The 15,144-nt window shown below is 35.4% G+C and overlaps 1 protein-coding gene and 1 pseudogene across 1 annotated transcript; both read right to left on the bottom strand.

Annotated features, from left to right (window-relative positions):
- Positions 1-282: 282 nt before the first annotated feature.
- Positions 283-4,392, bottom strand: LOC130749866 (WRKY DNA-binding transcription factor 70-like). Its single transcript, XM_057603232.1, has 3 exons — positions 3,795-4,392; positions 2,941-3,042; positions 283-1,055 (listed from the first exon to the last, which is right to left on the bottom strand). Exons 1-3 carry the CDS (start codon positions 4,184-4,186, stop codon positions 611-613), a joined length of 939 nt encoding a protein of 312 aa, XP_057459215.1. The 5' UTR covers positions 4,187-4,392; the 3' UTR covers positions 283-610.
- Positions 4,393-10,468: 6,076 nt separating this feature from the next.
- Positions 10,469-12,006, bottom strand: LOC130746068 (aldehyde oxidase GLOX1-like; annotated as a pseudogene).
- Positions 12,007-15,144: the final 3,138 nt, after the last annotated feature.

The following is a 15,144-nucleotide window of genomic DNA, read 5'->3' as shown; positions in this document are numbered from 1 at the left end:
TCTAATGGTACATGTACATATGATTGCAAAAGGTTTGAAACCAAAACGGGTGGTATAAAGCTCTGATCATTATGCATGCGCATGGTCTAGAGGGTCAAAACTACCTTATGGATCTAATAATGTGGGTAATCTTACTTAACAATTTTGCAAGAGATTAATAATTTTGCGGCTCAAACCTATAACCGCAAGTTATCTTTGTACCTTGCAGCAATCTAAATGTTCATTAATCTTGGTAGTTTACATTACGAAGCTGAATATAGCAAACTACTTTTTAAAGCTTAATAAATCAAATCATCCTTCCAATCACAATCGTTTGGCTTGCATTACATAAGTTGATTGATGTGATCAAAGAGATCCTCTAATGATACATATGAATGCAAAGTTTAAAAACAATGTAGTGCTATAAAGCTCCCGTTATATGAGAGGTGTAGAAAATGTTCAGATCCACCTTATAAATCTAATGTAAGCAGTTTATCTTACATTTTTACAAAAGAGTTATTTCACTCCTCGAACCCGTGACCACAAATTCCATGACAACTGGCAGCAATATAGTGGTACATATGAATGCAAAGGTAATTAAAAGCAAAATATTCAACCTTAGTAGTTTACATTACGAAGATGAATAGAGCAGATTATTTTCTTCAAAGTGGAAGTCAGTGCTGAAATGAGAAGAAAGTACCCCAAAATCCATATGAACTGCACTGCTTGAGGGTATAATATTGGAAGGTTTGGATAGCTCAAAATCCTTCAACTCAGACCACAGGCTATGATCCAAGTTGTTGCCAGTAACATCACTTGGAGTTTCACCACTGCAGGGACATTCTAGTTTTATAATTGGATCATGATGTTCATTTGAGTCAGGATGGGAATTCACAAGGAATGAGTCCCAAGTATTAGAGAATGTGACCATTTCTGGGGCTTTGATCGGAGTGTCTTTGCATGTGTGAAACCCAATATATGTAATTTGGTACATGTCAGGATTCTCCTGTATCCGTTGCACCTGTTTGTTTGCCCGGCAACCTTGATCATGCTTCCGGGTGCACCTGAAGTAACTCCTGCAAATTGCCATCAAATGGGTGAGTTAGAAGACAAGCTTTTTTGAGAAAAAGAAAAGAAAAAACAAATTATATAACTAGTTGTTTGGATGTCTAATCAAGGAAAACTTTTTCATGTCCTCTTCCGACTTCATGTAATTGACACATAAGTATTTTATTAAAATTTAGAAGGCTTAACACAAATCAAGAATTGAAGATTACTCTACACTTTATAAATGTTATTTAAGTCATATCTCTAGTTAATGTGAGACTTCTAACTCATTCTCTTACATTCGTTAGATATCTGGAGTGTGGAATTTGTATGATTGAACATTTCTGAGGTAATCCCAAATATAAGAGGTCTTCACCAACAAACATATCTATGATTAACTTTAATACATATTAGAATTTGGAAAGTACTGCAACTCAACTTAAAATTTAGTTCAATAATTAAGAATTGTTCTACACTTTATAAAAATTATCTATGTGCCATCTCTAGCTAATATAAGATTTATAACACAATATACTATTAAGTTTTATAGTGATTAAGAATAACTTGAAAACAATCATATCTAAATTAGAGAGAACATATGGTATAGGATTGATTTGATATCCAAACAAAGTAAATATCTAGCTTCTACACATTCATTAATTTGCACTTGCACAAGTTGAGTTTAATTTCAACTTTTGGTATGATTAAGAAAGGTAGTAGTGTTCATGCACCCAAAAAGCCGGTTAAAATCATTCTTTTTTAAGATAATGTTTTCTATAGAGTAAAGTACACTCACCCCTCTCAAGGTTTATTAGAATTACACTCCACCCCATTCTTGTCTAAAATCTACACCCAACCCCATTTTATATAGATGCAAATTTAGTGACGAAAAATATTCTTCATTAATAATTAGTTATTATTTAAATTGTTAATCAATAATTTCAAAAAATATTTTCAATATAATCCAATAAATTTAAAAATGAAAACATCACAGTCCTCCTCATTCTCTCAATCGTGGTCTTCCTCCGTAAATTCACAATGCAAATTCTGCAATAACACACCCGACCGGTTTACAAACCATATCTCGAACATAGGGAAACATGCTTGTGTTTTCATATTTGGTAATAATTCAATTTTAATCAAAATAATCTCTTTATACCTCAAATTTTGAAAATTGGATTGTAGACCCAAAAAGCAAGACAAATGGGTGAAGAAAATAGAGAAACAAAATTAAGAAATATGAAGTGAATCGGAGGTTATTAGAACTCAACGATGCGGTGGAGCACCGTTTTTAACAAAATCCAACGACATCTTAAACCAACAGAGCGTTCGCTCGCAACTTAAAGGGGGTGAAGTTCACAAGAAGTAGTTGAACAGGTAGCTTTGGGAATGTGTGATTCACGTTCTGTGGTTCAGGTCGCAACAAAACTTTGATGCATGGTGGTGCCATGGGGTTTCACATTCTGGGACAGTGGTCGTCGTGTTAAAGGGAGCAAAGGCTTGGTGGTGACCGTTTGTGGTGAGAAATATGATTTGGAGACAGATGGGACGTGGACTTAACAGACAGAGTGGATTGTTTTTTTAAATTTAATTCAGTAAAATTATTTTCATAAATTAATGTATGATAGTGTAAATGCATTAAACTTATTTAAATTTTAACTAATTTGTAATTATTTTTTATTAGTGACGAATTTGTTTTCGTCACTAAATTTTGCCTTTATAAAAAATGGGGTGGAGTGAGATTTAAAAAAGAATGGGGTGGAGTGTCATTCTTACAAACCTTGAGGGGGGTGAGTGTATTTTACTCTTTTTTATATCTATAGAAAGAGACAAGACATTTTGTGCATATATATAAATCAAATGAGGAAAGATCTTTCCTTGGAAAATTGAACAGGAGAGGAGAACAATTATTACCTGGGGAATTGAGAATTCAAGATATCCTTTTGTCCGTACTTTCTCCATGAATGATCATCATCAGTGGTTGGGGAGACAATGGTCCGTGTCTGCTCACTCTTCCTGCACAACACAATTTCAGTCATGCATGTCATTTAGTGCAATGCATAGTGTGGCTACAGTATTAGTGCAAATATGACTCCAAGCTTCCTTGCAATTATGGTAATCCTTGCCACTTGAATTTGAACCCTCATAATTTTGTAGCACCAAACAAAACCAACATAATACATGTTTGAGAGAGTTCATTTGAGTTTATCTTATAACATGATATAAGCAATTATAAAAGGGTTTGTCAGTTTTAAAAAATGTTTAGGCTTACATTACCCGAAAATTGTTTTGAGTTCATTTTAATTAAAAACTGTTCAAATTAGCTTATGATCAATAAAACCTAACTCATTTTCATCCGTTTCTTTTTGATCAATTTCTCATCAATAAAATCTTATGTGATAAACGTTGATTAACATAAACGCTTAATTAAAATGTTCACTCAAACACACGCATAATCAGAATTGACTCCATTAGTAAGAACATGATCAATTTACTTTTTCTCACAAAAGTTACTCAGAAATCACATAAACTTCTTCTCATAAGTGATTCTGCGAACCCAAACTCCTTTGTAATTTATACCATCAAATCAAAATGTCTTTTTCTCCATATGAACCACTCAAAGCTTCAATTTTTATCTTTACTTTTTCATATGAGTTATGAGTTATGACAATGACACTGTCCGTACGTACAAACCCCAATTCACCAATCTGTAAAGAACAGATCAGATCCATAACTATATACAATGGAAAAGAGGAAGAGTCATGTACCTTCTTTTGTATGAACCTCTCCGATCCTTTGTGGCCTGCACAAATATTCTCTTCCCGCAGCTCTCACTTGAATCTTCAGGACCAATATTGCTGGAAGCAGCAGCCGCCGCCGCCATCACAAGTGACCCATCTTCACTATGATTCTGATCAGCAACCTCACCACCACCACCACTACCAGCTTCTTCAGATAAAGAATCAGAAGTAATGACAGAAAGAGAGACGGAGAAAGATCTGAGCACACTGGCCGCCATTTCCTTAGCTGAGAGAGACCCCCCATTTAGATTCTGAAGCAGAAACTTGAGCTGAGTAGCATGCTCACGACCCTTCACAAGCTCTCTGATCACTTGTTTTCTCTTGGCAGAGACACTTTCAGGGAAAAGCATAGTATTCATATTTTTTTTTTGTGCTGGATCGATCTATTTCTTAGTTTTGTTGGAAATTTTGCTGGTTGGTGGTGTTGTATATATATGTGCCTGATAATGGTAGCTAGCTATATAAAGCTTAGAAGATAACTTGAATGTGCAGGGGAGAGACAGAGAAAGGGGTAGGGTTTTGCGAGGAAAGAGAGACACGAGTGAGTGGAAAATGTTGGGAAGGGAGGGATGATGTTGAAATGTGGAAAGAGATAAAACAATTTTTCCACAGATAATATCATTAATGCTTGGCTTACAAACCCGTCCATGACGTTTTTTGCTGATGCTTTGCTGATGCTAGCTCACTATCTTTTTTCTTTTTCAATAATATACCTCATACTAGTATGTAGCCCGTGCATTTGCACGGGTAATTTTAAAACTATTATTATTTTAGTATTTTTTTAAGTGATTTTATGAAATTAATTGATATTTGAAACGTGTCATAATATTTAGGCATGTGTTATAGTCATATATCGAAGTAAAAAAAAATTGCTAGAAGTAAAATCAAAATAGATACATGAATAATATTAAAATTGATCATCCGAGTTTACTTAATACAAAACCAAACAATGTAATTAACTCTTTAAAACACCATAAATAGAAAAACTTGCAACATATACTAACGTAGCAGAAGTCTCAATGTAATCAAATTCTTATTTCACTTCTCTATCTTAACACGTTTTAACTCCTTAGTTGAGGAAGCTTGTGCTGGAGAGTTTTCCGCTATGTCAGAATACACAAGATTTTGATGTGACATTCTTTTCATAGGAGTAACATTCTGCTGAGAATATGATTCAAAGTTCATTTTCACTTGTAATAGAAATGTCACCCTGCAAGTACAAACCACATAGTGTTAGAGTTTTTTTTTTTCATATAATTATTATTTTGAAATGAAGTATATATGTGCAATCATTGAAAAAAATCTTACAGTAGCATCAGATTGATGCTTTTGAATAGATAGCTCACTATTTGCATCAATACTACCAATTTGCAACGAATCCTAAAAAAGAAAACCACATGTAAGGAGTAGAAGGCTATAAAATGATAGTTACCATCAATAATAACATTTAAGATAATATTTGGGTTGACTGAAGTCAATTTCTATTTAGATGTTAGTCTTTATACAGTGACCACTGACATTGACCTTTTGAAGTAAGGCTGAGTTCTAAATTTTTCGGTTTTTCATTTGGTGTATTTTAGTTTTAATGGAATTGAGTTTACATGTTCAAAATTAAAAAAACAATAACATTTAAGGACATTTAGAAAAAGAATAACATGAAAGGACTAAAACGTACCTGTACTGTGTCATCATTTGAGGTAAAAAGTTTGATCATATCAGAAGCATCAGTCATTGTGTACACAAAAGAACTCTTTGCATATTTTCCATTCTTACTATCATCAATTTTTATCTTGAATATGAAAGTTTTTCCAACAAAATTATCCAATGCAACACGAGGCATACCCGACAACTCATCAGCCTACATAAAGTTGAACAACCCATTTGTGTTTTGAAGTTATAAAATTTGTAGCATGATAAATCATCATGTGTACCCTTCATAAGCCAAAAATAACATGCTTTTAAAATAAGGATCTCAACCAGACTCGTTAGAAAAGAGATAATCTAAGACTCTAATGAGGGGCCATGATATAGACAACAATGAAAAGTCTTAAAAATCTGTGTAAAACAAAAAAAATTCAGCATGCTGAATTATTGCTACTGTGACACACAATTTTAGCAACACTCATTGTTACACACAATGGACAAAGGACCATCACATTATGTCCATTAAAAAGGTAGAACACACAATACACTCAAACCATAAAGTTTATGAAGTTTAAACTTAATAAATCGTAACAAAACAATAATATAAAAACTAATTCATGATCTTAAACCTCATCTGCTTCCTTTTGAACAATTGCAGCTGACTTTTTGATCCACAAAGATTACGAATTGATGAGAACCAATAAAAAGAAAAACCAGTTATAAAGATGATTTTGGCAAGGAAGTAAAAAAAAGACCTGCTTTGCTTATAAAGAAGAGAATAAATATGAGAAAGAATTGCTTTGCTTATAAAGAAGAGAATAAAACAAAAATTCTAAAAAAAGTACATACTTTGTTAAGTTCACAGTGGATTTCACCAGTTATTATGATAATATCAGTAGCCAATAGCCAATTTGGATGATATATACGTGCATAAATATGGGAAAGAATTGCTTTGCTTATAAAGAAGAAAGAATTATAGAAGAAATTTTTGTAAAGGGGAATGATAAGCAAGAGGTGAATGAATCCTAAGCACCTAAATAAAATTAACTTACTTGTGTTGGACAAGATTTGTAAGTCTGCAAAAAAGAAGTTGCTTTGTCAAATAAATTTGGCCAAGCAAATGAAAATCTAAACACTGAAGAAAGAACCACACAAAAGTAACATTGAACTCTAATTGAATGACCACACGAAAGTAACAGTGGTGCTCATTGACACCACACAAAAGTAACATTGGTGCTCAGCCTAAAAACTACTCATTTTGAACTTTAAAAAGAATGAACCATTGCAGAGATTTTTTTAGGGTCAAAAAACATCAATTTTAAACACAATATCCGTGTAAAAACATGCATCAATAATACCACATCCAAAACATTGATATTCAGGTCATATTTTTTTTAGAAAGCATCAAGCTTCTTCAGGTCATATAAGCAAATAAAACGTTGTGTGAAGTCCATCGCCTCTGTCCTTCCTCTTTTTTATAAAACAAACCTGCATGATTTTCAAATGAAATAGGCAATTGGTGACATATTATCAAAATATGTTGAAATGCAAAACAGAGCATGGACAAATTAATCTACCTTAATTCTTGACCATCGCACAAGTGAACCACAAAAGAGAAACTGATATTGAAAAGGGCCTCCCTTCCAATTTTTCAAATCTGTACATGGAAGAAAATAGAATTCATTTACTTCTCACTAAAAAGGCGATAGCAGGAAGGAATCAAGTGAGATGAATAAAGTTATGAACCTGTTGATGAATCTGCAACAAAAATTGCCTCCAGTCCTATGAGATGATTTCGCCAGCGGTAACCCTAAGCAGATCTATTTGAAACCCGTAAATTTCGCCCCCCAAAATTTTTCACAAGGCGCTGGATTTGCAAATTTGAAATTGAAATTCAATTTTAAATCCATAGTATCTATTGGGAGCGGATTTCAGGAGTGTGTGAGGAATAACAGATTTAGAAAGGAGAAATTTCAGGAGTTTGAGAGGAGTGAACATACGTGAAGCAGGTTTTGTGCGCGTGAGAGACACAGCTTCACAATTGAAGAGAGAGAGTTTATATTTTGTAGAAAAGATGACGTGGAATTTTGTGGAGGAAGGTGTGGTTTTTGAGTGCCTCACTTTCCAGAGTGAGGTCTCAAAATTATTAGATAACAGGGTGGATTTGATTTTAGCCCTCATAAATTATTTTTTTGTTTTCAATACCTCTAAAAGTACAACTTTTGTTTTTAGCTATTGCATTTAAGTTTTTCATCCCACACATATGGCATTTTTTTAACATATATGTTGGCACTCATGTGTCAACTCCTCCCTCTCTCCTCACATACCATTTTTAACGCTTGAGATAACTCTTGAGTTATGTAAGACTTTCTAAATTCTAATATGATCATAGTTTTTGTTGCTTTCAATTTTTTTAATAAAAAGTTAAACATCGGCACATGATAATTGGACATGTACATTGTTCACGTTTCAAACTCAAACGAAAAGTCTAAATTTGCGTGAGAGCATATTGAAAATAATAATATAAAAACATTCATGTGACTCTTATCGAGTAACTCAATTTTTTGAAGTCATTAGTTATTTGACCAACTCACCCATCAAACTTCCCCAACCTTCTTCACTGCCCTAGCCCGCCCCACCAATTTAGCCCAAAAAATAAAATTATATCCTAAAATCCCCTAAACAAAAGACTTATATCCCAAGAAACTTTTCTATTCGAACAATGTAAAACCACAGTATTTGGACACAAATGCCCTCACTTAGAATTTACTGATGGACCACAAACATTAGATAGAAACGGGGATGCAATTATCATTGGATTGAGAGGAACAACGTAGTTTTTAATAACAAAGACTTTTGTGTTGCGTCGATGTGGGATTTACACTCGACAAGAATATCGTGGTGGGTAAAAGAATGGTGGGGAAATTGTCCTTACAATACATATCAATTTATTTGCGCTAGGATTTGAGCATATTCACTTGTCAAGGCTTGTTAAGACCAGGAAAGTTGAATGTTGGATCCCTCCAAAAGAGCCAATTTCTGAAGTTCAATGTCGATGGATCGTCATTAGGTTGCCCGCGAAAAAGTGGGATTGGTGGGGTCCTGAAGAACCATAGGCGGCAAGTGATGGGTTATTTCTCGAAGGCTACTGGTGATCTGTGGGTGTATGAGGCAAAGGTACAGACTATTCTTCAAACCCTCATGTAGCCAACAATTTAATTATGGTACTGTGATAAATGAAAGCAATTCGTCATTATTGGTGGGTTGGGTGAATAACAAGGACCATAGGCCATGGAAGTTGTTCCAGTGCTCCATTAAATTGATCAACTGGTCTTGGTGGTTAATTGTCTGGGTGTGAGACACATATTAAGGGAAGGGAATTCCATGGCTGATTACTTAGCACACTACTAGAAAAAACTCAAATTAGGACATAATTTTGCGACTGAAGGGATAGAGTATAGGCGTTGTGGACTATTGTTGACGCAAGTGGAGCATGAGTACTGCAGTAATTCTGGTTTATAAAGTATGTTGCGTTGTGGTCTGCTTCAAAATTTTCGAGAAGCACTTACTCGGTGTCTAATTCTTGTGTTGGTGCTTCTTTAGTTTTGTGTTCAATGGAGTTGTGTGTGGGAGCTTTCGTAATTGTTTTCGTTTTGTGTGGTTGAGCCTCTTAGTTATTGTGCCTTTTGCTACGTGTGACGTTGTTTTGCTGATGCAGGCAATTTTCAGGGGCTCACTTGTTTTGTAATGCGCTCATGAAGGGAGGGCTTTGTTCCCTTGTTTGGTTATCTATATTCTATATCAATGTGATCTTTTGTTTAAAAAAGTTATTTAATACATTGAATACAAATAAAATTATTTTATTGTTTAATGTATTTAATGTAAAAGTTCAAGTGATTTTTACATCTATATATTGATTGATAGTTAATTTTAATTATTATTAGTATTTAAAAAAAAATCTCAAGTTGGAATTAATAATTCAATTTTAAATAATATTAATATTTAATTTTAAATATGAGAAATTGAAAATGATAAAAATTAGTAATAAATGTAATGAATAATACAGTGGATGTAACTTTTTAATTTTTAATTTTTTATTTAATATATTTAATGCAAAGAAAATTATTTTACAACCTAGTGTATATAATGCAAAAGTCAAATGATTTTTACATATATACTATATATAATACCAGTGCGTTATTATAAAGCCACTGCCTAGCTAGTTTGTTTTCCGAGGCTTAGCCTCTCGATGTAACAAAAAAAAATATCAGTGTGTTGCATGAGTTTATTTTTAATATTTTTCAATATTGTATAATAATTACTATACTGTAATTAAATAAAAATTAAAATATTTTTTAATTATAAATATAATAAAACTAATCGTGTTGAGATATCTGAATAAAGAGTATTATCATTTTTTATTTTATGTATTAAATTCTTCATATTAGAGATCTCTTTGTGTAAATAATTAATATTCCTATTAATTAATTAAATTTTTTTTACATATAAATATATTTCTTACTTTTGTTTACATATAAATATATTTCTTAATTTTTGTTTACATATAAATATATTTCTTATGATTGATAACTAATATTCTAGCTATTTTTAATTAATACTTAATGAAATATTTTTTATAAGATATTGAAAAGTTGATATAATAATAGTTAACAATATTAAAAACTATTTTTATTTTTATTTTTTGAAAGTGAAATAAATAAATAAATAAATAAATAAATAAAAATTATAGTTAATAGTTTGTGTATGTTTTTTATCTTTTATTTTTTTCTAAACTTTAGGTCGATAATTAATATGCAAATCATGATGAATATTTTTTTTAGAAACATGATGAATATATGATAATACTTTTGAAAACTAAAATATTAAATGCATCATAAATATAATAAATTGAGTATATTGGAGACAAAAAAAAAGGGACTTATATCCCAAAACAATGACTTATTTTCTAAAAGCTTTTAAATATGAAGCATGTATAGTCAGAATATTTGGACCCATATTCCATCGCTTGGAATTTCCTGGTGGACCACAAACACTAGATAGAAACCGGGTGGTGCAAGTGTGACTGAATTAGGTATGGTCAACTCAACCTCATACGTTGATTTCTCAATAATACCCACATCATTTGGCTCCAACACCAACCATCTTTGATTCATGGAGAACTAATGCGTGTTAAAAGGCGGAACCAGCATTGTCACTAACACTAAGTTCAAATCCAACAATCCTGTCACCCGGAACAAAATCCTCAACCTCTGACCGTACATGACTTTGGTTGCGGGTTGAGGGTGAGGGGACATGATCGTTGGGCACACGTCATATAATTGAGGCTCCAAATATAAAGGGGAAAACACTTTCAAACTCAGTTTCGTCGGGAACAACACGTTGCCGGTGATATTGTAATATTGGTGAGGATTGCTCCCCGCCACGACAACCCTTCCATCACGAAGCAAAGCTGCGGTGGAATGGTACATTCGAGGGATGGTGGTCGGAATTTGCACTTCAAACCGAGACCCAACCACAGCGTCCGCTCGATAAAGAAACTGGTTCAAAACTGGTTTCCTGCCCAACTCCCAACCGGAGGTCCCCGCAGCTGCGCCGTTGATGAGCAAAACATTTCCATTCGGGAGCAAGACCATGTCACTCATGACTATAGGACTCGGCATGGTCTCCATGACCTATTTCGGGTTCGAATCTGTTATCTTTATCCGAGCACATGTATCCAAAGCACAAAAAAAACGAGGGGGGCGCCGGTTATTAGCCTCAAGATAAGACCCCCTTGGAGCTCTGCCACAAATCAAGACCTCAGCCTCCACATTTAGAGGTTGCGAATGTGAAATCCACAAAGGAAGCAAAACCGCAGAACCAATGTTAGGGTAGTTTATGGGTTCTCCATCGGGTATGGAAGGGTAGGTCCTCACAATTTGACTGTTTATATAGTTGAATAAGATGGCACAATTGTTGGCGAAGATGAAAAGGTTTCCATCAACATTGAGGAAAACAAACGGGTAAAGATTATTCTCCCGGTCAGGGTCGTTAGTTTGTGCCAGAAATGGTAAATTATAGGTCTTCTTAGCTTCCACTGCATTCTTAGGAAAAACTTGTAGTTAAAGTGCTTCCTTCCACCAAGTATTATTTGTCGTCCATCTGGCAGCAAGTGATTGTTCGAGTACCATCTTGGAACTGCGAGTGTGTAGGTGAATTCAATCCAATCACATTCTGGGCAAGGGGTAAAGGTCCGGACAATGAGCTCTCCGAAGTATGAACCACCAGTCTGAACCAGGGTGTCGTTCGGGATGACAGAATCGGATGAGCACCGCACGTTAGACTGGACAAAGAGCGCGCGAAATGTATTGGATGGGACGTCGTATTCCACAGAGTGAGTGGTGAAGTCTGTTTTTACTACAAGTTTATCCGGGTTGTGGCAGCACATGTCGTTGGGTAAGGAGATGTTGGAGAGGCCGAAGTCCGTGTGGTCATAAATGACAACACGGTCGTTGTGGAGTAACTGCATATGCATGCCCACAATGTCAGTGCTTCTTTGTAGGTACTGCCACTATCCACCGTTGGCTTCCGTCGTCGTGGGCAAGAGAGTGAGGAGGAGGAAAACCAAAAGGGTGCTCATGTGGTTAGTCGGTTGGCTTGCTTTCCTGTGTGGACTGCTACTTAGTGTTGTGTGTGCTGGGTGAAATGATTTAAAATTAACTTGAGGACTGTGGATTGAGGATTCAAGATTGGGTTATATATAATATCTGCTAATTGTGTTGAGCTGCGTTCAACAGTGCAATGAATTTAATTAAGAAACAATCTAATTAGCTTTATTTATTAGAAATGTATAGGATATAAATATTATGAAACTACCTCATCAATGTTTTTCTCATATAAACCCACATAGCATTAATTTTCATATTTAAATTTAAATGAATTCAAATTTAATTATGTTTTAAAATGGGAATTCAATCAACTAAAATTATTAACACTAATTAATTTTAAATGGATATAAATTCAATATTGTATAAATTAATATTAAACTATATTATAATACCCCTGGTAACTAAAAAATATTATAATATTGGTGCTTTGCACATGTTTATTTAAAATATTTTGTAATATTGTATAAAAATTAATATAGTTATTCATTATAAATATAATAAAAATAAATAATTGTGTTTTTTACAGCAAAAGGATAATATTATATATATATATATATATATATATATATATATATATATATTTCAAAGCCTAACAATCAAGAGTAGGAGCAATGTGGAGATTTGCGCATCAAAAAGCAAACCACAAAGCAATATAGACAACCCAAAAAAAACCTAGATAAGAAGCACAAAAACAAGCCCCACGACCTAGGAACAAACCAAAAAGGGTGCTAACCAATCAACTATACCCAACCCTTCGAGGTCTAATGTTATCAGCAATGTCTTGCAAGGCAACCTCGTTAGAACAATCATAACACAAACCCATCTATTTCCCTATGGCCAAAGCTGCCCTCACCCTCGTCATAGCACCTGGAGGACCCTTCAGAATAGTAGGTTCAAAGGGGACCAATTGAATACACAACGGATCCGCCGAAAGACCTGAAGAAGAACACAACTTAGGCTCCACAACTGTTATATGCTTCTTCCTCAGCCGCCCACGGGGACGAGAAGGCAATGCTGCTTCCTCTGAAACTGGGGCCAAGACACTAACACACGGCCCACCAGAAGACTTGATAGGGCGGCCTCGCCGCTTAGGAAGCTTGGACTTCTTCAGACCTGGCATCCATACCCTTAACAACCGTTCCACAAGACATACCAGCAGAAACACACCCACCAGAACCAGAAGAATACATAGAAAAATCAGCAAAGGAAAATGGGAAAGATAAATCCCCAATTACCAAGGACCCATCAACCTTCCAACCTCTGACCCTCAAAGAAGAGGCCTCCGAAAACCACGCAGAGACAGGATCAAAAGGGAAGCAAGAAACCCTTACCAAAGGACAATGCTTGGATAGCCAAAGGAAAGAGCATAGATTCTCCTGAGCATGCCATCGCGGAGAGGAAGTGGTAGCCCGAATCAGAGACGAACATAGATCCTCGTCTCCACCCTCAGCCAATTCACCATCGAAAACATATCAGAACAATCAAATTCGGGCCATTCCCCCATAAGCTCAGGAAATAAATCATCATCCTGACACCTACTGATCTTAGTCCCTAAACTACAAACCTTCAGAGAGCTAACAGAAGAAAGGATTTCAGGGAACAGAACCGCGTCTGGAATTTTCTTGTCCTCTTCGAAGCACTGCTGCACACCTTCAACCATGAAATAATCCGCCGGCAACAGCACGCAGGGACGACAGTCACGAACCTTACCCACCACAACATCACGCCACGAGAAGGGGAGCGGTTGAGACCCCGTACCCTTAGCAATCGGCTTCTGCAGAACAACAATGGCTCATCTCTGACCCACGGTCGAAGCATCCGGGCCAGGATTCCGAGCAGACAGAGTTCTCGCGAAAGGGAACCTTGCCACTGTCACGGAAAGATGCGCCCCTCCTACCTTGACACCGTTGAGTCTCGCCGCCGCCACTTCGGCATGAGCCCTGGCAGTGAACCGCACGAACCCGAAGCGAAATCTCCGACCAATCTTGCGCTGACGCTATTGTGGGTAAGGTTACATCATGTCTCGGTGTTAACCGATATTTCACTAAGGGTGAGTTCTAAGGACTCCTCCTTACAAGTATTCTTCAGTTTGCCTCCTCAGGGAAGAGTATTCTTTAGCAACTGCCTCTCCAGGCATTGAGTATTATCGCCTTTCCAAGCTAAATATTATTTGAGAAATGCCTCTCCAGGCATTGAGTAATATTTTTCCATGCCTCTCCAGGAATATGAGTATTATTTTGCCACGGCCTCTTCAGGCATTGGGTATTCTTAACGCCTCTTTAGGCCCAAGTATTCTTTTGACAATGCATCTCCAAGCATTGATTATTATTTTGCCTCTACCTCTCCAGGCACAAGTATTCTAAGGACTCCTCCCACCAAGTATTATTAAGACTCCTCCTTAGAATTATGATTAGGTTTCCTCCTTACAAGTATTATTAGGACTCCTCCTTACAAGTATAAATGACTTCTCCTAAATGATCTTTTTCAAGATCATTTCTACTACTTTACAGTCTCTTATAAATAAGAAGGATAGTAGTAAAATGAAGCACTAAGAACTATAAAATTATTATAGAATTACTTTATGTTCTTTTACAACAAGGATGAAATCAAAAGATAAATCTCTCAAGTGCGATTCTCATTGTTGTCGAGGCTGATGCTGATGTCTTCTTCTGAGCTTAGGCCTCTAGACTTTTCTTTCGACGATAAGAATATGTTCTTGAGAGCACGTCTGGAAGTACTGAATTGGGTTATGATATTCTGATTGAATCCAAATTCAGATTTCTAAGAGTCTAGTGTTTGGACTTGCAAAAGCCAACTTGTGAAATCTTCAAGTCTTCGTATTTATAGCTCATGATCTTCTGTGAGTAGAGATTTAGTCGTTTGATGGTCTTCACAGAAATTATGACCGACGCATCGAACTGTGCTTAAGTCAGTAAAACGTGTTGAATTGGTGCATCTCGATGCATACCTGTTACTTTGGAAGATGCAATTTGTTTAGCATAGGT

This window comes from Lotus japonicus, chromosome 1, assembly GCF_012489685.1.
Source record: "Lotus japonicus ecotype B-129 chromosome 1, LjGifu_v1.2".
NCBI lineage: Eukaryota > Viridiplantae > Streptophyta > Magnoliopsida > Fabales > Fabaceae > Lotus > Lotus japonicus.
The sequence above is the reverse complement of the archived record's forward strand: the minus strand, read 5'-3'. Positions and strand labels throughout refer to the sequence as shown.

Bases quoted from the DNA above. Each gene is read 5' to 3' on its own strand.
- LOC130749866 (XM_057603232.1), bottom strand. From the start codon at position 4,186: ATGAATACTATGCTTTTCCCTGAAAGTGTCTCTGCCAAGAGAAAACAA. The intron at 3,043-3,794 runs GTACATGACTCT...TGTGTTGTGCAG, and splicing joins AGAGGTTCATACAAAAGAAG to GAAGAGTGAGCAGACACGGA. The intron at 1,056-2,940 runs GTAATAATTGTT...GGCAATTTGCAG, and splicing joins TTGAATTCTCAATTCCCCAG to GAGTTACTTCAGGTGCACCC.